At 32.6% G+C, this 25,797-nt stretch overlaps 1 protein-coding gene across 1 annotated transcript in view; it reads left to right on the forward strand.

The window, feature by feature from the left end:
- mAChR-B (muscarinic acetylcholine receptor) overlaps positions 1-25,072 on the forward strand; it is a 129,732-nt gene extending 104,660 nt beyond the window's left edge. Inside the window, exons 3-5 of the mRNA XM_012280610.2 lie at positions 16,885-17,084; positions 19,226-19,420; positions 20,107-25,072. Coding sequence (XP_012136000.1) covers positions 16,885-17,084; positions 19,226-19,420; positions 20,107-22,367 — 2,656 coding nt within the window. The 3' untranslated portion in view covers positions 22,368-25,072. The remainder of the gene's footprint in view (positions 1-16,884; positions 17,085-19,225; positions 19,421-20,106) is intronic.
- The last annotated feature ends 725 nt before the right edge of the window (positions 25,073-25,797 follow it).

Below are 25,797 nucleotides of genomic sequence, written 5' to 3' on the forward strand. Positions count from 1 at the left end.
CGCCAAATTCAAAATTTTTAAAATGCTTGTATCTTCAAATGTGCAAATTACCAAATTCTCAAATTTTCTGATTTCTCAAGTTTTTCTAATTCTCGAATTTTTTACTCACCCAGTCACCAAATTTCCTAATTTATAAATTCTGAATTTTCCAAATTGCCAAATTCGCATATTCACAAAATATGAATACTTTCAAATTTTCTAATTCGCTAATTCCCAACTTCCCAAACTTTCTTCCCACATGGGTATCTACGGAAACACCATGGCCGAAACACCATGACCTTCAGGCAAAAATTGCAGCGACTACAATCACAGAAAAGCAGCCGATATTAAACACCTTTGCCGACATCAATAATCATATCGTGACACCACTAAAACAGTCATGGGACTCTACATGAAGAAAATACAAAGCCAACTCAACTCATCAACAACTCGACAAATTCTATGATTTAAAAACTAACCCTAAACACAATAGAAGAAATCAAGTGACAGTAACTCGAATTAGGACCGAACACACCAAATTGACTCACTCATACATACTCGAAAACGGTTGCCCCAGAAGGTGCTATATGTGCAACACAACCATAACCATCAGACACATAATATTGGAATGTAGAAAATATAACCACGCCAGAAGAAGATTAAACATCAAGTACAACCTCACAGAAGCAACCACATCAACAGAGTATCAAGAAACATTACTAGAATTTTGTAAAATTATAGGAATCCTCACCCAACTATGAAAAAGTTATGTCAAACCATCCACTTCTGACCATAACCTTATCTCCGTAAACTGGTCAACAGTTGCTAATAACCTGGGTAGTTGATGCGACTGTAAACCACAATTTAAAAAAAAAACTTCCCAAATTCTAGAAGTTGCCATATTTTCAAATGCTCTAATTTCCCAACTGTTTCAAATTCTCTAATTTTCCTCTTACCAAGCCATCAAATTTCCTAATTTATAAATTTTCAGTTGTCTAAAGTGCCAAATTCGCAAATCTCCAAAATAACAATATTTCTGAATTCTCCAATTCCCCAATTCCCAATTTTCTAAATTTTAAAATTTACCATATTCTCAAATGCTCTGATTTCCCAACTGTTCCAAATTCTCTAATTTTCCACTCACCAAGTCATCAAATTTCCTAATTACTAAATTCTCAATTTTCCAAATCGCCAAATTCACAAATACACAATCTCCAAAATACCAATATTTTCAAACATTCTAATTTCTGGAACTGCCATATTCTCAAATGTCCTGATTTCTCATCCTTTTCAAATTCTTGGATTTTCCGCTTACCACATCATCAAATTTCCTAATTTCTAAATTCTAAATTCTCCAAATTACCAAATTCACAAACCCACAATCTCCATACAACAACATCTCCACATTCCCAAATTCTCTAATTCCTGAATTCCCAGCTTCCCAAATTCCAGAACTGTCATGCTCTCAAATGTCCTAATTTCCCAACAATTCTAAATTCTCCGATTTTCAGTGCACCAATCATCAAACTCCCAATTCTGTAAATTGCCAAATCCTAATGTCCTGTGTATACTATCAAGCTATCGAGGTCAGCAAGCTATCGAGTAAGGAAGAGAATAAACTAAAAACTAGAAAAATTGAATCCGCCACAAAATTACTACACAATCTTACCATCTTTGCGTAAAACACCTTTGTCTCTATTTTATTGGGACACTTTTCACCTTAAATGATAACCCAATTTTCGATGGTTCAATTTACAATTGCAAAAGAACCGTTACTTTATGTGTAGCGGTATTTTCCCGTAATTCCATTGAATGGCAGATGGTATACATTTCTACTTGGAGGATTTACGCAAGAGTCCTCTTGCCCGAATGAACGGTACTCACGTGGCGAATATTCAGTTCCTCTTGAATGCGAAAGGATGAAAGGGGGAATTCACCGAGAGAAAGCTTCCGAGGAACGAAATAAGGGGAAAGATGTGAGAAGTATATATCGAGCATATGAAAAATCTTTTTATCGCAGAAGTGCGTGCAGACTTTCCCGGCCAAGTATGCCAGTTTCGTTCGTTAAAATATTCTAATTAAGCGGCACCGTTTGATAGAATTAATTCACCCGGAAAATTCTTTTGATTGCGCAATTTATGTAGATTTCGGAACGACTGCTTGTTAAATAGAGCGAATATATTAATAGAGAGGATAAATTGGAAATTTTGGTAATTTAGAAATGACTGCTCGCGTTTCATAATTTTATTATGTAGTTTTCCAGTTTTTTACTGTGAAGTTCCATGGGCATTTTCTATTAGTGGGAATAGAAAAGAAATGTAATATCGATAAATAGTTTTGAATAATTCGTTAGAAAGTTAGAGCGGAAATACGAAATGACAAAAGAATACCTTGTTCGATATCATATTCAGGGTGTTTTAGTTTTGTCCAAGCTTAACTGTGCAAATTCCTACATTGTCAAACTCTTAAATTCTTATATTCATTAATTTCAGAATTTCTAAATACCTAAATACCTAAATACCTAAATACCTAAATACTTAAATACTTAAATGCTTAAATACTTAAATACTTAAATACTTAAATACGTAAATACTTAAATACTTAAATACTTAAATACTTAAATACTTAAATACGTAAATACTTAAATACTTAAATACTTAAATACTTAAATACTTAAATACTTAAATACTTAAATACTTAAATACTTAAATACTTAAATACTTAAATACTTATAAATGCTTAAATACTTAAATACCTAAATACCTAAATACTCCAATACTTAAATACTTAAATACTTAAATACTTAAATACTTAAATACTTAAATGCTTAAATGCTTAAATACTTAAATACCTAAATACCTAAATACTCCAATACTTAAATACTTAAATACTTAAATACTTAAATACTTAAATACTTAAATACTTAAATACTTATAAATGCTTAAATACTTAAATGCCTAAATACTCCAATACTTAAATACTTAAATACTGAACCATCTAAATACATGAATTCTTAAATTTCCAATTCCGAAAATTGTTGATTTTCACATTTCCAAATTTTATAATTTCTAATTTATCAAATCCCAAGTTTTCAAAACAACTTTCTAACCTTTTACATTTATAAATCATCAAATCCACAAATTTCTAAACTTAAAATTTGCAAGTCTCCAAGTTTTGATATTTCCAAATTCCCTAAATTTTAATTCTTCAAATTCCTAATTTTCTTGTTAAACAAATTCTGAAATTTTTAAATTCCGAATGCATTTTTGAATTTTCCAAATTTGCAAATCCTTAATGTGAAAATCTCAAATTCTCAAATTTCCAAATCCTCAAAGTCACAAATTTTCGAATTCTCAAGATCTCAAAATCTCAAAACATCAAATTTTAAAGTCTCCAAATTTATAAATTTTCAATAACCTTTCAAAAATTTTCAAGTTATAAAAATTTCAAATTCTCAAATTTCCCTTCTAAATTCTCAAATTTCTAAGATTCCAAATTCTCGAATATAAAAAGAAGGCAAAAGAAAGTTTCTCTCGCCTTCTTTTTAGCCGGGAGTTTTTATTCGGGAATTTAGAGCAACCGAACATATTTGGCAAAATAAAAGAATTTCATAGTTTATTGATTTTATATAGCACACTTTCAACAGAATGCAGCGAAGGGTTAAGTTAAGGGTAATCGCAAATTCACACAAAAATATTTCACTGGAAATGCAAACAACAGAGCTGTATGTTCTGCGTGAAGTGATGTAGAACGTTATTGAAAGTGCACATATGTATTATCAGACCAAAAATGTTGAATATTCAAAGAACATTGTCTTCAAATACAGCAGAAACGTATTTTAAAGCTTAAACAATAAAGATAAAAAATTTGTCAAATATAACAAATTTATCAATGGAGATTTCAATTGTTAATAAATTATCAATGACAATTTAATTTCTGAAAAATTTATCAGTGACGATTTAAATTGTTAAAAATTTATCAGTGAAAATTTAAATTGTTAAAATTTTGTAAGCAAAAATTTAAGTTATTAAAAGTTTATTAGTGAAAATTTAAACTGTATAAAATTTATCAGTAAAAATTGAAATGGTTAAAATTTATTAGCGAAGATTTAAATTGTTAAAAATTTATCTGCAAAAATTAAAATTATTAGAAATTTACCTATGAAGATTTAAATCGTAAAAAATTTATCAGTAAAAATTTAAATTGTTAAAAGTTTATCAGTGAAGATTTAAATTATTAAAAGTTTAACTGTAAACATACAAACTATTAAAGATTTACTAATTCTTTTTGTGACTTCTGATCCACCCTGTGTTACAACGTGGAAGTTATTCGTTTTATTCACTGAAATCCGCTTGATTGGAATTGGTAATATTTCAAAGATAATTTAAAAGATTGTTTGATATCATATTCACGTTGATTTTCGTAACAGAGTTGTTACTTTAAAAGAGAGGTTGAAGTATAAAAGTATCGTTAAAGTGGTTTCGAGCTGTTTGGAAACTAATTAGTTAAATTAAAAGCCAATCAAATTGGTAGGGAATGATTGTATGGAATAACCGGGGACTTCGAACCATGAAATAAACTGGGACGGAAAAATATGGTAATAGTAGAAAATTGGCAATTTATAAGGAAAATAAGAATTCAATGTTATTTGATGTCGTTCAATAAAAGTATACATATAGCTTTGTGAAAAAGAAACAAATATTGAGACATTTAGGTTAGTAGGTATGTTCTTTTACAATTTTGTGATATTTTATGATTACATTTTCTTGTTTTTCAAATTTCGCACTTTTGCATTTAAAAATCCTCAAATTTCAGAATTAAAAAATTTCTCAATACTGAAATTATTACATTCTAAAAACATTGCATTATCAAACTATTAAATTATGAAATTATGAAGATGTCAAATTATCAACTTGTCAAATAACCTAGTGATGAATTAATCAAATGCTTACATAATGAAATGATCAAATAATCATAATCAAGTGGTCAAATAATCCAATGCTCAAATAATCGAATAATCAACTAATCAAATGATGAAATGATCAAATTATTAAATAACTACATAATCAAATTACCAATTCCAAAATTCACGATCCATAAACCTTCCTAATACTAAATTATTAAATTTTAAAATTTCCAAATGATAAAATTATAAAATCCTTACGTACAAAATTCTTGTAACATTTCCAAATTTCTAGATTCCAAATATATTAAATCATTATTTTAAATATTTGAACGTTTCCAAATTCTCTAATTCTAAAACCCTATTATTTCCAAATATGAGTATCTCATAAAGTGTTCAATAGCACTGTCAATAATTATTCAGAGTATATTCAGAAACTGGAAGATAAATTCGACCAGCACTTACACCTTCAAAAGGTCATACAGCTCTTCCTATCGAAGAAATTGAAAATGGAACACATGCGGTAGTGATGGTCATGGAATACAATACCACATCGAGAGGATTAGACCTCAATCCAAGTTTCTATTGACACAATAACATACCGTTTCTAGTTTCTTCGGACACTTTGTACAGGTTCAAATCAATAGGTTCCTGTAACAGCAATAACCAGAATCGTCACATCCTAGCCAGTATTTTTAGTTTATTATTATTCAGAACCATTTAGTTTATTATTATTCAGAGTTGCCAGACCCCTTAATCTTAGTAGTAGAGTCCTTCATTTGCACTTTCCTATTCGTGTCGAGGTGCTTGGTTTCATCACCTGCTACGGTCACTTTTAGGGCTATATCCAGACCCACCGCATACGTCACTCGGTTTTCATTTCCACCCGACTTTGTGTACCCAATAGAAATCAAGAACTGTTTCCCTCAGTTCGTAAAAATTGTACGCCCACACCGAGCCTTCGTCTTGTGAAATAAGCAATCGAAAAGATAGACACGAGGTTCACTTCGGAACATCGGATACATAGGCACGTCGTTCAGTTTGGATCATTAAAAATAAGTAGAAAGCACATATCGATGTTATACAATTATTCAATCTACAGTCCATTTATAAATGTTAGGACGTTCAACGATTGTAGTTCTCTGCGTCATTCAATCGTCGCTAACAATTACCGACTGTGACGCACATACGTGGCCCGTTCGTGGTCCACTTACACCCCCAATGCAAGGGCTCATGAAAGCTTAATACAGGTAGAGATGAAATCGGATTTACACTTCGAAGGGAATCATGTTAGAACTTCTTAGGATTGTTCTTTGCGTTGTTTAATCAGTGTTAATAATACCGGCACTAATGTATATATACATATACGTATGTAATGTACCTAATGTACCATTAACCTAACCTATATACATATGTAATGTATATGCATTCTAGTATTTTGGAAGTGTAAAAACCGCAAAGACAAGTTTTAGCGATTGACGGCACAAGAGTATTGGGTAGAATCGAATGGCAGCAGGGGTGGGCAGGTGTTTGTAGGGTGCTTTAGACGAGGAAAGGGTGCTCGATGGGTTGCCGCAACTCGTGCCTCGAAACAAGGGTAAAGTATCCGTTTTGTCTAATGAGTTGTAATGCCCGCTCATCAAGGTCATTCAACCGTGATTCGAACAACCAGTGAGACACCCTCGTCAGGGAGAACTCGCAACTTCCCGTTGCTACGCGTTTCGATATTCTCCGACGGAAACTGGACGAAAGACCACTCGATACCGGCGAGAAAAAAACTTTTCAACGGAGAAAATCGATGTAACGACGTTCGAAACTTCTCGACCATGTTACCGTCAAGGTATTTATAGAGTTTGCGTCAGTGTGGGCAGTTTATTGCTGATACACAAATTGACGCGATCTAGATGGCTCAGAAACTGTCACACTTCGTTGTCGGATTTAGTTGAACGATTGCTCTCCATCATTCGTAAATTACTAGACAGTAATTGAAGTATTGTGCAAATACGAATACGAGTACAAATTCGGACATCTGTTTAATGTACAATTTGTTGAATAAGATAGGAATTTGAGTACAAAATGAAATATTTAATTTTTTGGTGGAGAATTGATTTTGTGTACTAGAATGTAGAGCACTGAGGGGTAGTTTAGGTTGTGGTACATGGATGTGTAAATAATCTGGATTCGCAGATGTTGAGAAGTAATCGATTTCCTAATTTAAACATTTGTAGATTTGAAATTTTAGTAATTGCATAAAAAGAGCAGAAGAAACTTTCAATGATTTTGAAGTTTTCAGGTTCTTAACTTTTAAAATTTTTAAGTTCTTAGGTTCTCAAATTGTTAAATTGTCAAATTGTCAAATTGTCTCTCTAACTTTTCTACCATTGAGAACTTCCAAATTATTAAACTTCTGAATTTCCAAAAGTTTCAATTTGCTAATCATTAAATTTAAAAATTACTAAATCTCTAAATCCGAAAATCTGATACTCTGTTTCATTCATTCACAATAATCTAATCTACCCTCAGTAATCTCAACCGTACATGAAATTCCCTAAACCTTCCATATTTACGAACGCACAACAAGTTCTCATTCATTCACAATCATCTAATCTGTCCTCGCTAATCCCAAGCGTACATGAAATTCCCTAAAAAACGTTCCATATTTACCAACGAACAAATTCCGAGCTCACTTCATAAATCAACGTGTACCCATACCAACAAAGACGGTGTATCGATATCGGCTCAGCAAGGTTTACGAATCTTTCAGTTCCTTACGAATCCGAATTGATAAAATATTCGGTTCGTGTCGACGATCCATCTCGTGTGCGACGCTAGTAATCGTCACCGCTTTTGTTCGTACGTTACATCCCTCTTTTTGTAGATGTGTGCCAAGAGGATGACGAAGGGTAGCTAGTGTATAAGCCCTGTTGAGCAGAGGATCATCGCCGTGGAATGGCATCATCATACGGACAGACAGAGAAGGATAGATGAACATAGCTAGCCGATACGAAGACCAGGCTGACTGGAAAGAGTTGAAACGAACGAGGGGAAAAATTGCGAAAAAGAGAGAGTAGGGGACGTGGCCGCGTAAGAGGAACGGCAACAAGTATACCGCACAGGCATCGTTCCAAACATTATGCGAATACTGCTTACAACGAATCGAAACAGCGTCATTGTATCGAGTCGCAATGAATGACACGCTACACAGCCATAATATTCCAGGGTCATTGTTCAAATTTGCTGAGAATTTCGTCTATCTTGGTTAATATTGATTTTGAGGTTAGGACACAGTCTACGCAACGATTTAAGACTTATTTGTTGAGAAGACTTCTGTTAAGTTTCAGTTTTGTACTTTGTTGTGTGATGTTGATAATAGGTTGAAGAAATTAGATTTTCTGTTATTTGGGAGACTTGAATTAAGAAAATTTTTATTTTAAGGAAATATTGAGTTATATTGTTTGAATAGCTCTCATTGTAAGAATGCATGGTTCTTAACCTAAAAAACAATTTTTTGGTTTTAGTCAGCTGCTATTAAAACTTCTCCATTAGCAATAATAATAAGCTAATATTTAGCCTTAATATTAGGTACTATTTATCCTGAAAATCTTAATAAATACCTTTTTTTGAAATCCTCATATTTCTACTATTTTTTGCTTAAACTGTTATACGTCTCAAGAGCGCTCACCTAAGATTGTAGCTCTTCATATTAAAATAGAAAGTTTTGAATTTTTCAATGGACACCGTCACTCTTTTAATACTTTTGCATTTCTGAACTCTTTCCTTATTCAACGTTGAAATTTACTGAAATCAGCTGTGAAATATGTTAAAACACTTTCGAAGATTATTTATAATTTAAGTTATAATAATGAGTAGTTTCTTTGTAAGAATTGTTTTTAGTGACTGATGTTACTAATATTATATTATTAAATTAATATGTTATGTTAATATGTAGCATGTATGGTATACACTATATTTATATTACCAATAAGATTAACACAATTTTTAGTTAGAAATTAAATTCCAATTATCAGCTTGAAAAAATTATAATTAGAGATCTGAATTACTTTTTTTATACGAGATTTAATTATAAGTTAAATTTTAATTAATTATTATCAGACGCGATTGAATTGAAAATTGCATTTTTAATTAAAAGAGGTACGAATTAAAAGCAGCTTTTAATCATTAATTTGGCAAATTTGATTTAAAAATAAAGCCTTCATTTGTAATTAGAGAAGCTTGCAACTGACAATTACCATTTAATTAATGGTTCAACGAATTTAAATTACAAATTAAACGTTAATAATTAATTAGCGATCAATTAAATTCAAGATTTAATTTAATATTCAAATCTGTAAACAGATGAAGAATATATTATTGCAAATAATTGCTCAAAAGTTATTTATAGTACATTTTCCACTTTTGTATAATTTTGTAATAAATAAGCATTTTTGTAAAATAATCCTGAGAAATATTCAAACAATATAGTTTCTATTTTAATACACAACACTGTAATTAGTGGTGTTCGATTGTATAATTAAAATTATCATTCGTTAATAAATGAATGAACTCTTGATGTCATTATTTTCATTCTAATCATTTCCTCAGTAAATTATGAAAATAATAAATAAAAAATGTTTCGGTCTTTAAATATTTTAACTTTTGAATTTATGTATATTTATTTATAGGTTAATTTCCTAATAAACGTTAAAAATAATAAATATAAAGTGTAGGAATTCTGTAATTATTTTGGAACATTTGTATCACCTTGCATTTGTTTGTAAATTGTTTTTGTAATAAACGTTAAAAATAATAAATATAAAATATAATAATTTTTTAAACTCTTTCGTGAACTTTGTATTAATCTATCTTCGTTCAAAAATTTATTTAATAACCATTGAAAATAATAAACAAGAATCTATATTCATTTTTTAAACTCCCTCATAACTTTGGTATTATTCTATATTTATCCATAAGTTGTTTCTCTAATCACTACAGAAAATGATAAATAAAAGTTACATTGATATTTTAAGCACCCTCATAACCTTTTAATCATTCTATATTTATCCACAAGTTGTTTCTATAATAAATGTTGACAACAAATGAAAAGTGTATTAACTTTTCAAACTCCTTGGTATTTTTTAAATCACCCTATATTTGCCCATAAGTTTACTTGAATAAATGTCGAAAATAATAAATAAAAAATACACAAATTTTTAAACTTCCTCGCCATTTTTGAATTACCCGATATTCATCCATATGTTATTTCTCTAATTACTATAGAAAATAATAAATAAAAAATGTACTAAAATTTTAAACTCTTTCACAACTTTTGAATTGCCCTACATGATCCATGTATTGTTTCTCTAATGACTAAAAAAAGTAATAAATAGAAAATGCATAAATTTTTGAAAACCTTCGTAACTTATGATTTCACCAGTATTTGTTTATAGTTCGTTTTTCGTGCGCATGTTTTTCATGCACTTCGACATCAGGTCTATGGTTAAGCTTCAGTCAATTACAGGTAGTAGTTGACTTCTCTTTACGAATCATTTCACCTGCAACCTAGTACTGTAAAAAAGAAATGCCGCCATAACGAGGACAAGTATTTACGAATCATTTCACGGTGGTGCAGCTTGAAGAGAAAGCCTGCTATAACGAGGACAAGTATTTACCCTCGAGAACATTGAAACAATGGATCTCATCTCTCTATCTTTTTTTTATTCACGTGGCTTCATTGTCTGTGCTTGTAGCGTGCTGTTCTAGTAATCTTAGGACAATTCTCATCGATTTGCAAATTTAACAATGAAATCGAAACATCATGTTAAGCATTTGCCTGCCAATATGCTCAATTGGTAACGGACCTCGAGGAAAATCGTAGAAAATTGCCATATTAAATTTTACTTTTCTTCTTTTAACTTGTATTAGTAAATACAGTATACTATTTTTATTTATAGTACATTTTTTATTCATATTAATATATATTAAATATTACCTTCATTTATTGAGAAATGTACATTACTTTTATTTACATTGTTATATATTATTTTCGTTTGTATTAATAAATATTATAATATAATTTTATTTTATATTAATTTACATCAGTTAAAATTATTATGATTCTGTGAATGTTTATAATACTTATGATATACTGAAGTCTACTGTGTAAACAAAAACCATGTAATGATTATGAATTTCATAGGTTATATTTATAGGTTATGTTCCTCTATGATTTTTATAATAGCGCAGAATTTATATTATTTACATTAATATTACATTTATATTATTTAAAAAATATAAACAATAATTTAGTACATTATTATTCTTACGTGCTTGCAACATTAAAAATAAAAAATTTTGATATCAATTTTTTAAATTCTCGTTTAAACATGTGACACATTTAACACGTCGAATATTTGAACGACGATGTATACAAAAATGTCAAATATGAATAACGTATTTAAATATTGTAATTCAATGTATAAATAAGGCTCCGATTGTAATTTAATTTGTAAAAATGTTTAAAAAATGAGACTGTAGCGACTGATGTAATTAATGTTATTTTATTGACAAACGCAGTGTCCTTCCCGTGCTACGAAATTATTTGCCGCGATGGCAGGGTATAAAATGTAATTTTTGATTGGTTATTGGATTTTGTGCAGCGATGAGTTTTGCATAAGTGGGACATTTGTTTCAGCAGCAGTTGGATTTACTGAAACTGGAAATACGATAAGGCATGCAGACATGTTCCGAGGAAAATGAATTATCGCAGAGCTCAAACAGAAAGCTTTCTATCAAAAACCGTGCATCGTATAAATTGAAGTAGTGAAAAAAATTCTCAACTTCTGTATCAATATTTTAGTATGTTAGTCAGGATTCTTATTTGATTTATTTAGAAATAAAATTGAGTTTGATTTTATAAATAAATATATAAGGATCTTTTTGATTTTTGAGATTTTTCAATTTTTGGATAACAGGGTGGGACTTTTGAAATTTATGAATTTTGTAAGTTTGGAAATTTGGAATTGTGGGGTTTCAAGGTTTTGTGACTTCGAACTTTATAAATTTAGAGATTTTTAAATATTGTTATTTTGAGGACTTGGAAATATGAGATCAGGGGTTTGGGATTTTTGAATTTTAGTATTACTATTACAGTTACTATTATTTCTGAATTTTGCATTTACTAATAAGGTGAAGTGATGTAAGTGCAGACTGATTTTTGTAAAGTTGGTATTTAAACGTAAGTATTTTCAGTCTGCTATGTAAATACTTGACGCTGTCGATATCGAACGCTTTGCACAATTACTACTATTTAATTAATATTAACTAGGACCTTAATTTTCCTTGTACATTCTGAATTTGATAGGAAATTGTTTAAAATGTCAACTACTCTGCACTTTCCCCGAAAATGGGGTAAGAGCGTAACTTGAAGTTAAAATGATTTGAAACTTTATTTCATGTGCAATGGGGCAAGGGCAGAATTATTAACAAATTTGCTATACAATGCTTTTTACTGCATTATACAAGTACTCTTAGCTGAAATATAAAGGGGGTTATAGTAAAACAGACAAGGAAACAAACATACTCAATGGAGAAATTTCGCTCATATTGTAATAAAAATAGCCTGTATACGCACTTGCACCGTTTACGAACTTACCCCACTTCACCTTGCTACTGTTATTGCTAATGCTAGTGCCATTACTATTACTACTACTACTACTATTGCTGCTACTTTTACTATTACTATTACTATTATTAATACTATTACTATTACTACTAATACTACTACTGTTACTATTATTTTTCAATTTTCCTATTACTATTAAATTTCGAATATACCTATTACTACAGTACGATGCCACAGAGCACCGTACATCGTAGGTTCGCGGTACCTGTGGGCTCGTAAGCCCTCAGGGTCAAAAAGCAATCGGACCATAGAACATATCACTCCAATCTGCCATAAACAACCATCTAATCCATTGCTCGTAACTCGAGTCCGCGGTCCGTTGCGAACCCACCTTCAAAATTTGGAAAAATCTCAAAGAACCGTTCACTCTACAATCCCTGTGGTCTACTTCCTTTTACCATCTCTTTACTCCGCCTTCGTCAATTTCCAGCACTAATCCAATCACAACTAAAAATTTCTCTCTTTTTTCATAGTTCGTAATTTTGTAACAATTATTAAGAGAAATGCCGATTATTACTAATGTATAAACTATCAGTTTGAAAGCAACTAATTATTTTGTCAAATGCATATTTATATCTTCTCAATATACTATAAAAAGTTATATTTAATTTCACTCCTCAATACACTGCAAAAATGTCTATAAAAGAAACTTACTTTTTATTTTTTCATACAAGCATAATTTTTAAATAAAAATTAAGTACAAATAAGCATATGATGAAACAAAAGTTCCTAAACTAACGAAACATAGACATGGTTAGGTTAGGTTAGAATACTCTCGATCTAAATTAAGAAAGTAGTTTTCTAAATTGAAGCAATGACGCTATTTCGAAAATATTTCTTTTGTAGCAAACTTTAGTCTGTTTTATTACATGCCAAGATTATAATGTTAGCAATATAATTTGTTTTCCAATTAAAAATTTTCATTTTGAAATTTTTTTTAACAGCTTTGAATATCTTTTTTTATTTATGAAAGAAATTTTTAAATCGAATATAGGAAATTCACGATTACGTTTTTAAATAATTTTCTTCAAGGTTTTATTTTACATTACAGATCAGGAACAAGAACGTTCATGATCGTACCGCGTAAATTATAGCCGGAATGCATTTTGACGTTTAGTATTTCAATGGTTCCACTTTACTTTCGAACAGGAACTATCGGTTTTCATTAATTGCAATTCTATAGTCCAGTCGTCCGATTACCATTTACACGAAATCTGAATAAAGTGCTCAATATTCTGTTTCGTTTAACGTAAAAACAATTCCAAAGTACTTTAGACGATCGAAAAAGCGGGGAATTGTAACGAAATGTCGCACAAAGGATTTCAGAACTTATCAAGAACTTTACGTTAAAGCTGTTATTAAAAATATGAATATAAAAAAGGAATATAAATGTTAGCTGGCATTATTAGCTGGTGCCATGAACGCGTTTCGTATTGCGTGAATCGCCTGCTGACCCACAAAGTGAAAACAATAGAAACAAGGGGAAAAAATATGTAAAAGTTTAGTATTCAGCTAATAAATAGTTGATCCATAAAAATGGCTGTGGTTTTTAATAAAACCTTCCTTTCACGAATAATATGATATTCTATAAGGTAAACTATATTAATTGGAATACTATAAATCATAATTATTTCACATAACCTTATAATACTTTCGAATAAAATTAAGGTATATGAAAAACAAAAAATAAGTTTATTTTTCGAAAGAAAATTTATACATAGTTTCGAAGAAAATATTTTTGAAATTATATCATTATGTGTGATTTATTATAAATTACAAATTATAACTTACAAACGTCAAATTGTAAATTATAAATTATAATACAAAAAAATAAAACAAAATCATAATAAAATATAATTGAATATTATTACACTCGGTACGCAATTTTTCAACGGATTTACATTTATCAATTTTCCAATATCCACACATAACCGACAGAACGAGAGGGTTGTACATTCGAAACTAATTTTCCATGAATCGACGTTAAAAAGTAGAGAAGTTGGTTACGGTTATTTAATGTTTCTCGTAACTGTGTATTCAGAGAATTTTCACTTCATAATCTCGAATAACCGGAATAAATATTTTTCTCAGAATTAAAATTTAATAATGTGTAAGGGAAAATTTCCAACAAAGAATTGAGACAAATTATAAAAATGGAAAGTCGTACATATTAAAAAATTTAGAACGCATATCCCAATATCTGTACATTCAAGCAGGAAAATAGAACGCGTATCTAGCTTCGAGCATTTCTTTCGTATTGTGTATGTGGTTTATTTATCTATCCCAATTACAGTTATGACGTGTATAATACATCACTCTTGGTACAGATTTTACAGTTTTTTTCATCTACATAACATAACTTTTATATCCAACATTTTCTAAAAGTTGTAACAAGTTCAAACCTATACATAACCTAAAAATATAACCTATACATCATTTATCGACAAAAGTCTTATAACCTATACATGATTTATCAAAATTACTAACAAGAATTTAAAAAGATATTTAAAAACGCTCTAACAAGTGATTGGTTTAATATAAATAATTCAGCTACGAATATTAACGAGAAATTGTAGAAATTTATTCGAGTCTGAATTACTAAAGTTTGACCACCATATTATGGTTCAGTATCAAAACAGATACACAACAATTGTCCAAAAACGTTTGTAGAAGCAGAAAAACGGCATGTTACTTTCATCACATCGTTCCTTTGTCCCCATCCCTCCTTTATAGCGAAAAATGTCAGTATTATTGTCATAAATTTGTGATTGCCGTCGTATTTATCGTGGTACGTGTTTCGCAAACGAGCGAAGTTAATTAAATTTTTCACGAGCTCAGGGTCCTCGAAACTCGAAAGTTGAGGGTACCTGGCCGGTCACGATAGACGGGCTAAATAATTTAAAAACGAGTCACCCTCTTTAAGGCGCGGCTCGTCGTTTCTTGCCTGCCGGCGACGAGGACCTGCAAGAGGGGAATGGATGTGGTTCCATTCATGCTTATTTCAAGCTCATTGTGTTCTCGGTGTATTCAGCCTTTGACTCGCCTCTCGTGTTGCCACTGCAGTAATGTTTCATAGAGAGCAAGAGGCGTGCATGTCACTAGCTAAAATCAGGAAATACCACTGTCACATTTTCTTCGACGTTAACGAACATTAGCAAAGAAGTAGCGACCTTATCGTGTGCCTTTTCCCTACCAATGTTCTTTGTTATGCATCTTGTTACACAGCATTGTTTATCGAATTACCAATAGGTTGCGTGTTAAAAAATGGGGTTGTACGTTTTTGGATTGAGTATTTAGGTTATTGGCGCAATTATTGTCAAGAGATACTTCCTTAAATATATACAAAACTTTAATTAGTTTAATATAATTAATACTCGATATGAGTTATTTAGATAACTATTAACCAAAGCGAGGTCCAATATAAATGTCCAAATAATGAAGCAGACTATATTTATATTGTCGTCAAGAATGTCATAAATTCTTGAAGTTATGAATATTTAATTAAAAATTGTGTTATCAATATTTAACTTGTAGTTTTTAACATTTAATTAAAAATTGTGAATAACCTAACCTCTTCGTGGGTGATGTTGAAAATTTAACGAAGAGATGATATTTAATTATGTTAACCTAACCTATAATTTCTTAGACAGTTACATCATTCATAATTAATATTAAAACAAATAAAGAAAATTAAAAGGTTAAATTGTTACTTTAATTGTGATCATAATTAGAATGGAACTCAAAATTCAATTGCGGTGGAAATACGAATCTGCTTTGTCATATGTGAACTGTAATGTATGTCATTTGAGTGACACGATATTATAGAACAAGTGTTAATATAATTCTACTATAATATACTTCTATATAATTATACTTATATAGAATTGTAATTATACTTACATACTATGTAACTGTACTTACTATGAATTCGTAGCAATTAATAGAAAAGACAATCAAAAAGCAATATTACGAAATGAGAAACCTCTGAATATGTAGATGTATGGTCCAATCATTGAGCCACTAATCAATGAACCAAAAGAAAAATAACTAACTGTGTACACATATTTATCACAAGTGTAATTGTACACATGTATCGATATTATTAAACAGAAGTTTTCTCCGTCGATATCATGGAGTTCTCCATAGAATCTCCCGCTTATGATGGCGGAGTGCCACAGGTGTGCCATTCTCCGTAATCCGCGTAAAGGAAACAATACAACGATCCTACTGTATAATGTATCATAAAATCTTATCGCATAACGTATGTATGTTTCGAGAGTCTAAAGTTAAGCTGAAGTAATGTTTCCGTTGTAATTTTCAGGAAACGAGAGAGACAACGAGAACGTCTTTGTCGCGCGTACAATCAAATTATAACGAATTGCTCCCAGTTTAATGGAACTTGGCCTGACCCGGATGATCCACGTTGGAACAGCGGGGAATACGTGGAACTTCTGTCAGACTGGTTCCCATCAAATATCACCAACGGCACCATTACGGGAAATACAACAACCTTATCAACCGGTAATATTATCGAACTTCTGTGGGCATCAAGTTCGAAGAATTATATAGAACAGTACTTTTTGAAATATAGTTACTCGCATTAATATTCGTACATATTCGTTGTTTTATTGAAAAGTTAATTGAGATATTATATTATTTTACAGTAAGATTCATTATTAAAAAGGTGCCAACTTTTTACTTCAATATTTAGTCGAATATTTAGCTATTTAATATTTCATCGTTTTAAATAAAATTTTGTATTTTCACGCCTTATTAATATTTGGACACTGATACACTCTCAGATAGCTGATTAAAGCTATTTAAACCATAGTTTAATTTTGAAAATAAATTAGAATGTTTACTTCAGTATGAATGTTTATTTCAGTATGATTGTATTTCGAAGCGTAAACACAATTTAACAAAGAAAGAAAAAATACCAGTTTCGATAAGAGACAATTTGTAATTCGTCATAGAAAGAATTAATCGAAAAATAGCACAGTTATTAGAAATGAAGAGACCAGACATTAAAAGATCTAAGAAAGATCGTATTGAATTTAAGGAACAAAAAGCACAACCTCGAATAGAGGAAAAGAAAGAAAATTAATACGAAGAGTTACAAAAATCCGCATTGTAGTGCTGTACAATAAGCCTCAGAAGTTTGTAATGAAAGTGGAAAGGAAATCAGTGCTGAAACTGTGCGTAGAATAACGGGAAACAATGGGTATAATGGTAAAATAGCAAGAAGAAAACCGTACATTAACGACATAAATTGGAAAAAAGTTTCGCCAAAGAATTTGTTCAAAAGTCTGAAAATTCGTGGAAATTGTTATTGCTGTCGAGAGTAATTGTATTTCTAGTCTGGATAAAGTATAGTTTGGCGAAGAGTAAATGAAGCTTTAAAGCCAAACAGTCTAAAACCTACTTTGAAACACGCAGGTTCTGTGATTGTATGGGGGTCCATTTCCGGTGCAGGCGGAATTGATGTTCATTGACGACATTTTAGATAAGATACTTGGTCTGTTTAAAAAATTGTTTATATATTTCCAGTCTACAATGATCCATGTTTTTGCAAAATAAAGTATGACATATAAATTCTTTCCTGTATACAATAACAAAAACTACTGCAGTCGAATATTAATGTGAGCAACAGAACAGTACAATTTCGATATATTTCATATTTATTTATGCAGTCTGTTAGTTTGTGATAGTTGTTTACAACAAATTGTTCATACGTATGAATTTGTTTCACATATTCTTGGAGAATATGAAAGTCAATGTCTTTTTTAAAATACACGTGTACTTTCAAGCGAAAGGTTCTCTCGATTTGGAAGCTATTATCCTGCATAAAAATAATGGATTGTCTTATCCTTTTGTCTGTTGTGATTACAGAAAACTTTTTCCAACCTGTCCCCATTTTTGCACGAGTTTAACACCTTTGTGAGAACTCTACCCTTTCCAGAAAATCCTGACATGTTCTAAATATTTCACCATTTTATTGCTGGTTGAGTACACTTTCAAGAAATTTGTATAAAGGAGGAATTCAAGGAATTTTAACGTACTGGTAGAGTGATTTTTCAGTCGAGTTATTTTTATACGTGCCATCATATGTAATAAAGTAACAAATAGGTTATGGACTCGTTCGTTATAAATGCAAACAAATTTCCTTTTTAAAAGAAATGTGCTTCTCTGTTTAAAGTACATGAAAACAGCGATCTTTTGATTAATAATATTGTCAACTGAATATTATTGCTTAAATTCCATCAAGCTTATAGTATAATATAATCCATCAAGATTATTAAATATATTATTATAAAAATTCTAAAAATTTTGACAAACGCTATCGTGACAAATGGATAACCAGTCTGATAAATTAACAGGTTTCATAGTTTATCGCTTATAACAAAAACCAATCTTCATTAAAATAATAAGAGCTATCACAAATTATCACAGACACCCTGCAAAATCATCCTTTCGAATCTACATTGAGTTCAACAGCAAGTAACAAATGAAATAATGATTTTTCATTTTGCCTATAAGGAATGAGATGATAATGGAATAACGTGAATCAATATTGAAAAATCGAGTTGATTCACGAATAAAATAAGACAGTTGGGTGAGAATGTGTAGACATTTACTGAGAAGATATTCTATATATTAAACAGCGGAACCTTTGACGCCTGTACTACCACCCTTCGAACTCTGGCAGACGATACTGATTGCTTTCTCCCTCGCATTATGTATACTGTTAACTGTCGGCGGTAACATTCTCGTCCTTCTGGCATTTATCGTAGATAGGGCTATCAGGCAACCCAGCAACTATTTCATTGCCTCGTTAGCAGCCACCGATATGCTTATTGGTAAGTTTTATCAGATTTTCTATATCTACCCGCCTTCATTTTACCATTTGCATGTGTACTCATATACATCCCCTATTTATTTCACATTTATAATACTTAAGAGACTAAATAATAAGAAATACATGAAACATAATAGAAAATATATCCGAATTCACATTTTCAAACAGAAGTAAAACACAAAATACTTGAGACCTGACAAGGTACTTCATTTACATATAAAGTTTATTTTATGTTCATAATTAATATCTCAGAGGCTAACTTCTAAGAAACACTGTATGGGATCATTCAAATTCAATGGTACATATTTAAAATATGTTTATTGTAAAAAATATACATGATTTATATATAACTAACCTATAAGCAACATATACATACGTGACATATAAGTAACATATCGGTCCTCTGATATCATTCAAATTATTTATAAACAAAAAATATTACTTTTATTATGAACTGCAATTGTACGTATTTAGGTCACGACCTATAAATGGATCACCCTGTATACATTTTATTTAAATATCCCATACAGCGTTGCACAAGTTACATAAAAATACCGTTTCATTTCTCCACATACGTCACAAATACATAAATACCCCCGTCCATTCACTACTTCTGTGACAAAGCATATAGGTATGCCATACCCATAGTTGTCATATTAAGTCGAGCCAATTCTGATTGTTAAACAGGCACAGTGTCCATGCCATTCTACACGGTCTACGTTCTGATGGGCTATTGGAATCTCGGACCTTTGCTCTGCGACCTATGGCTGTCCGTAGACTACACGGTATGCTTGGTATCCCAGTACACGGTGCTGCTGATTACGATCGATCGATTCTGTTCGGTGAAGATTGCGGCCAAATATCGCAGTTGGCGCACGAAAAATCGCGTGATCTGGATGGTTACCATCACCTGGATCATCCCAGCTTTGTTATTCTTCATCAGCATCTTTGGCTGGGAACATTTCATCGGTTACAGAGATCTGAGTCCTGGCCAATGTGCCGTGCAGTTCCTCAAGGATCCAGTTTTCAACACCGCCCTCATAATTGGTTACTACTGGACGAATCTGGTGGTTCAATTTATCCTGTACGCTTGTATATACAAGACAGCATATGATATGCAGAAAAAGAGCGAAGCTAAACAGCGGAAGATGCAGTCCATGGTCGCTCTGAGTGCTGGCGCCATGACCGGTATGGCAGGACGTGCTGCCGGTATAGGAATATCAAAAACGCAGAGTACCCTTTTGAGCCAGGACAAACCTAAAGGCGGCACGTCGGGAGAAGATGGCGCAGGAGGCGATGGTTCCGGTCAGAAAACCTCTTCAAAGACTTCTGGAACGGGTATGACCGATTCCACGGAGAAGCAAACGTGCGCCAGCACTGTTCCTACGGAGACGGAAAAATCGGAACGTTCCAGTAGTCCAGCCTTTGATTCGGACGAAGAAAGTACCATAGGCCCAGCCCTACAGCCCGGTGGTATCAGAAAACGATCTTCGTTAGCCGGTTTGGTCGCTCAGTCCGGTGCTTTTCAGATGTTCGCCACAAACAGCCACCTAAACGGAATCGTCCCCGTGAAAGTTGACATGAACGCGCCAGCAGCTAGGAAAATCCTTCCGCCGGGTTCCACGTGTGACATAGGTACTACAACGCAGAAGACTCAGACGTTGCCGAAGATACAGGAGCTGAGTCTTCTGGACACCGACAACCCGGCCGAGCTCGAGAAATCCAGCAGCCAGACACTGACGCCGGAACAATCGTTAAAATCGAGCGGCGAGAGCGGCAATCAACAGGCTGTAACTTCTGCGGAAACATCGCCGCCCACTCATCCCAGCCGCTCGATTAGCAGCAACCAACAAAATATCATACCACCACCCACGCAGTTTCAGAGCAGTCCACCGGTGTCTGACAGTCCACCCACCTCCTCGTCCACGGACAGACCCAAATCGTTGGTTGTATCGTCGCACGGTCCAGGTACCTTCGACATTCTGACGGGTCTGGATGGCGGAGACTTAAGGTACATGGACGAAAGCTCAGTGATATTACCTAGTCCCTCTTATGAAAGTCCTCCGTCTTCCTTTTCGTGCAGCCTAGCGAATCCTCTCTCGACTACTCCCTCGTCGCCGATCCTGGGGAACGTTACTTCCGCGGCCAATACGAGTCTTCTGCAGGCTGCGTTGATCAGAGCCACGGCTCAACAAGCCAACAACCAGACAGGTGGTAAACATGCTCAGCTTCAACCGGTGATGTCCAACGCATCGAGTCAAACGCATCCCCCTCGCGTGTTCATCACACAGAAGACTAACGCAGCCTCTCAAACATCGCCGACGGTGAGCAAAGTGCACACCGAGGTCACCGTGAAGGCTGAAGATACAAAGCAACAGCCGGTAACAACGGTCGTCAGCACGGCTGCTGTGGAGACATTCAGTAGCTCACCTAATCAGTGCTCGGACCAGGTTACCAAGGCTAACAATCCTCCTCAGAACTCCTCGTCCAGCGGCAGCATGGTGCCCACGATGTCCGGCACGACGGTGAATGAACAAGAAAAGGACACGAGGAAGCAATCGAAGAAGGAATCTCGCTCGGGTGAAGAAGGAGGATCAAGAAGAGATTTTGTGAAGACTATCGGCAAACGTTTGAAGAACAAAACGCAGAGGAGAGACCCGTTGATAAGTCGACAGAAGTCTCGAACGGAGAACAGGGCGCGAAAAGCGTTCAGGACGATATCTTTCATCCTGGGCGCGTTTGTTGCTTGTTGGACACCGTACCACATCTTGGCCCTGGTCGAGGGTTTCTGCTCGACGCCACCGTGCACGAACGAGCATCTCTTCATGTTCTCGTACTTTCTCTGTTACGCCAACAGCCCCATGAATCCATTCTGTTACGCTCTGGCCAATCAACAGTTTAAGAAAACCTTCACCAGAATTCTGAAGGGTGATCTCCACATGACGTAAGGGATGAGAGGAACATCTGGACGTTTGGGAACGTATGTTACGAAGAAGAAGGCCTTCCATAATTACTACCGAATTACATTTACGCGCCATGCTTATGGTGAAATTGGACAATAACATAGGGAAAAGTTTGCGATGCAAGCTGTTCTAAAAGAAGCTTCGCTATAGCGGGCTTCGTATATGTATATAAGAATAGAACGCGCTGATGTAGCTTTAGAAAGCATTCTCGGATGTACATAATGTATATGTATGAATATTTGTTAAGTCTTGTTGCGGAAGTGCAACATGTAGGAAAATGTGTGTACACTCAGGTGCAATATGGGTTTCCTTATGATTAAGTCAGAAGGAAGACCATATATGTTCTTTCTGGATCTAGATTTTTGTTAAAGCTCTTCCCTAAATCTAGGTCACAACATTTCTACATTTCTATGTTTTAGATTTAAGTTTACTTGATCCAGGTCTATCTTTCCTTACATCCAGGTCTACCTTACTTTTCTTCAGTTCTACAAAAAGTGTTCCTAGCTTCACCTGTTCAGGTTCTCTCGCAACCAAATGCTGGAAGGTGTCATGTTTGGGAAACTACGTTGCACCTAAGTATATTTATCACTAGTTTTAGGTAACTGTGCGTACTGCATGTAATAATCGCCACGATAAGCGCTTCGATATTTGAATTGTAACGTGACGAGATTAAACGCGTTCAATTCTATGATACTCATCGTTCGGAATACGCATAAGTTTCTTAGTTTAAATGAACGATCATATCGTTCGCGATGAAAGACAACAAAAGTGAAACATTAGAAAGACGTCGACGAATGACACTGCTGTATCGCAGTGAGCATTGTCGAGTCGAGGAAAAAGCTTTTATGGTTTCTGGTCTTTTTTTCGTTTACCGGTGAAATACACCGCGACTCTAGCACGAATTGTTTTCCATCTTCCCAATGGTAGACGAATATTGTTTGCGAGCAACGAAGCTAACCAGGTGGCTCACCACGAAGAGGTACCAAACGATCAAGGATTATTCACAAACGCACTGCCTTGGAGTGGCCTACTCGTACATGGGCCTTTTTCTCCGAATTCTGTTAGGTTTGGTACTGTCTTCGTGTGCATATGATGCAAAGATGGCTTCCCTCGATTATAAAGGAGGAGCGTTCAAGTAACTATCAATAGTAGGATTAGACCTTAATTCAACGGAATCCGATTATTATAATAGTGAATAATGTTATCTGCTGTTATATGTAGGTATTTTGTACAAACTTGATGAAAAATCCGGACATCATAATCAAACTTTGGCTACTGTGACAAGCAACCATAAGATTTTAAATATATTTGGAGTTTTCTCAAAAACATGTGGAGCTAATGACGCAGTAGTCGGCGCTCATAGATTTAAACAATTAATAAATCACTCAATCAATCAATTACAAACTGTATTAATATCATGTTTGTAAAATGTGCAAATATTATATTTGTTAATTGTGCAAATGTTATATTTGTAAATTATGCAAATATTTAATTTGTAAACTGTACAAGTATCATATTTGTAAATTGTACACATATCGCGTTTACGAATTGTGCAAATATTATATTTATGAATTGTGCTAATATTGTTTGTGAATTATACAAACATGGTTGTAGATTATGCAAACGTCACATTTGTGAATTCCCTAAACGTCGGTTGTAATAAATTCCCTAATTGCTTATAATAAATAAAGCTCAAGAATAAACGTTGTTCGTCCTCAAATTACTATTATCAGCCGGCTATTATTATTAAAAATTTGTTATAATCGGATTCCACTGTAGTTCTCTAAAACTGTGACTCATGAAAAGGATCTTTCTACCAATTTACAGAAAAATATGATTTTGTAATTTCTTTAAACAAAAATATACATATAATGTATAGAAAAAAAGTAAGAAACTTTTAGATTTTTATTGATATAATTTATAGTAAGTATTGTTTGAGAGTATGAAAAGAATTTTTATTCTGACTTTGTTGAAATAGGCAAATAGTGTGCACTGCGATAAATAAAAAACGACTGAATTATTTATATAAAAAGCTTGTTATTAAAGTTGAGGGAAACCATCCATGCACGCAATCATATGGGCCCCCATAGATTTCTATACGATGAAATTTCGTTTCCAACATTACGCAGGCTGCTTCGTTATTTTTGTTTTGAAAAATTGTTAATATATCCATTAATCAGATGTAAGCAATATTTATGTGTAATAAAAGATTTATATGTAATAAAAATTTTTTGTTAAGAAGATAAATTTAAAATAATTGATGTTTACTGTTGTATTTAAAAAAGTGACACGAAATTATAACAAGATGTGAAAGTGAAATTTAATGAAAAAGTTATCGTAGAAAAAATGGGTAATGATGAAATTACTTTGTAATTAAACCCTTTTAGTACAGTAATATTTAATTAAGAGGCACTTCGGCAATGAGTACTTACAGTACCAAGTATACTACGCTCCTTTATGGAAAATGCCAATATAAGTGGAGGAGGTCCCATTATGAATATGCTAACGTTTCCAGAAAAGTTTCTATTATATCTGTTTTATTATTATTTTTTAATCGTGTATTAAATTGTATGTTTTTTAATATTCAATAATTGTAATAATCTTCCTATATACATTCTAATGTTAATATTTCCAGAAGTAAAATTCTTTCATTTAATCAATTTTAAGAAAAAAATTGATAAAAATTTTGATTTCAGCAAAAACTGAAATTTTGAAAGCTGAATCTTTAAAATTCTGAATTTTCAAACTTTCAAACTATTTAATTTTCAAATATTCACACTTCTTAATTTTTTAATTCTGTAATTCTGACATCATAAAATTCCTAAATTTTCAAATCTGCAAACTCCTAAATTTCTCCAATTCGCAAAATTCTAAATTTTTAATTTCTTAAATTGCTAACTTTCTCAATTTGCAAATTTAATTTCTTTGTTTTAAACATTTAAAAATCTGAAAAATTGTAATTTTGAAAATTGCGAATCTCATTAATTTTATAATTTCTTAAATTTCAAAGTACTAAAAGGGTTGACAAAAAAATTACAAGTACCTATTTCTTCGTTTCTTCCCAAAATTTAAAAATCATTGTAAAAATGACTTACCTCCTAAGAAAATTATACTATCGCTACCAATACGTATGAAGATTGTTACCCATATTATTTCTAACGAAGCAACCTGCGCAAACCAATTATCATAACACGTAAATGAATATTGCTAACATACTTCACGTAATTGCAACACGTATTTGTCGCGTTATTATGAATCTCCCTTACTTATATGTGTATACGAATCGCTTACAATTAGTGATATTTCTTTCACGAGAAAGTATCGAAACACTACACACCTTCGTACCTTTTCAACAATTTTATAAAATAAATCGCTAACATTTTGACGGGGTATGCTTCTTAAACACATATTTGAA

The sequence above is a fragment of the Megachile rotundata genome, chromosome 14, assembly GCF_050947335.1.
Source record: "Megachile rotundata isolate GNS110a chromosome 14, iyMegRotu1, whole genome shotgun sequence".
Lineage (NCBI taxonomy): Eukaryota > Metazoa > Arthropoda > Insecta > Hymenoptera > Megachilidae > Megachile > Megachile rotundata.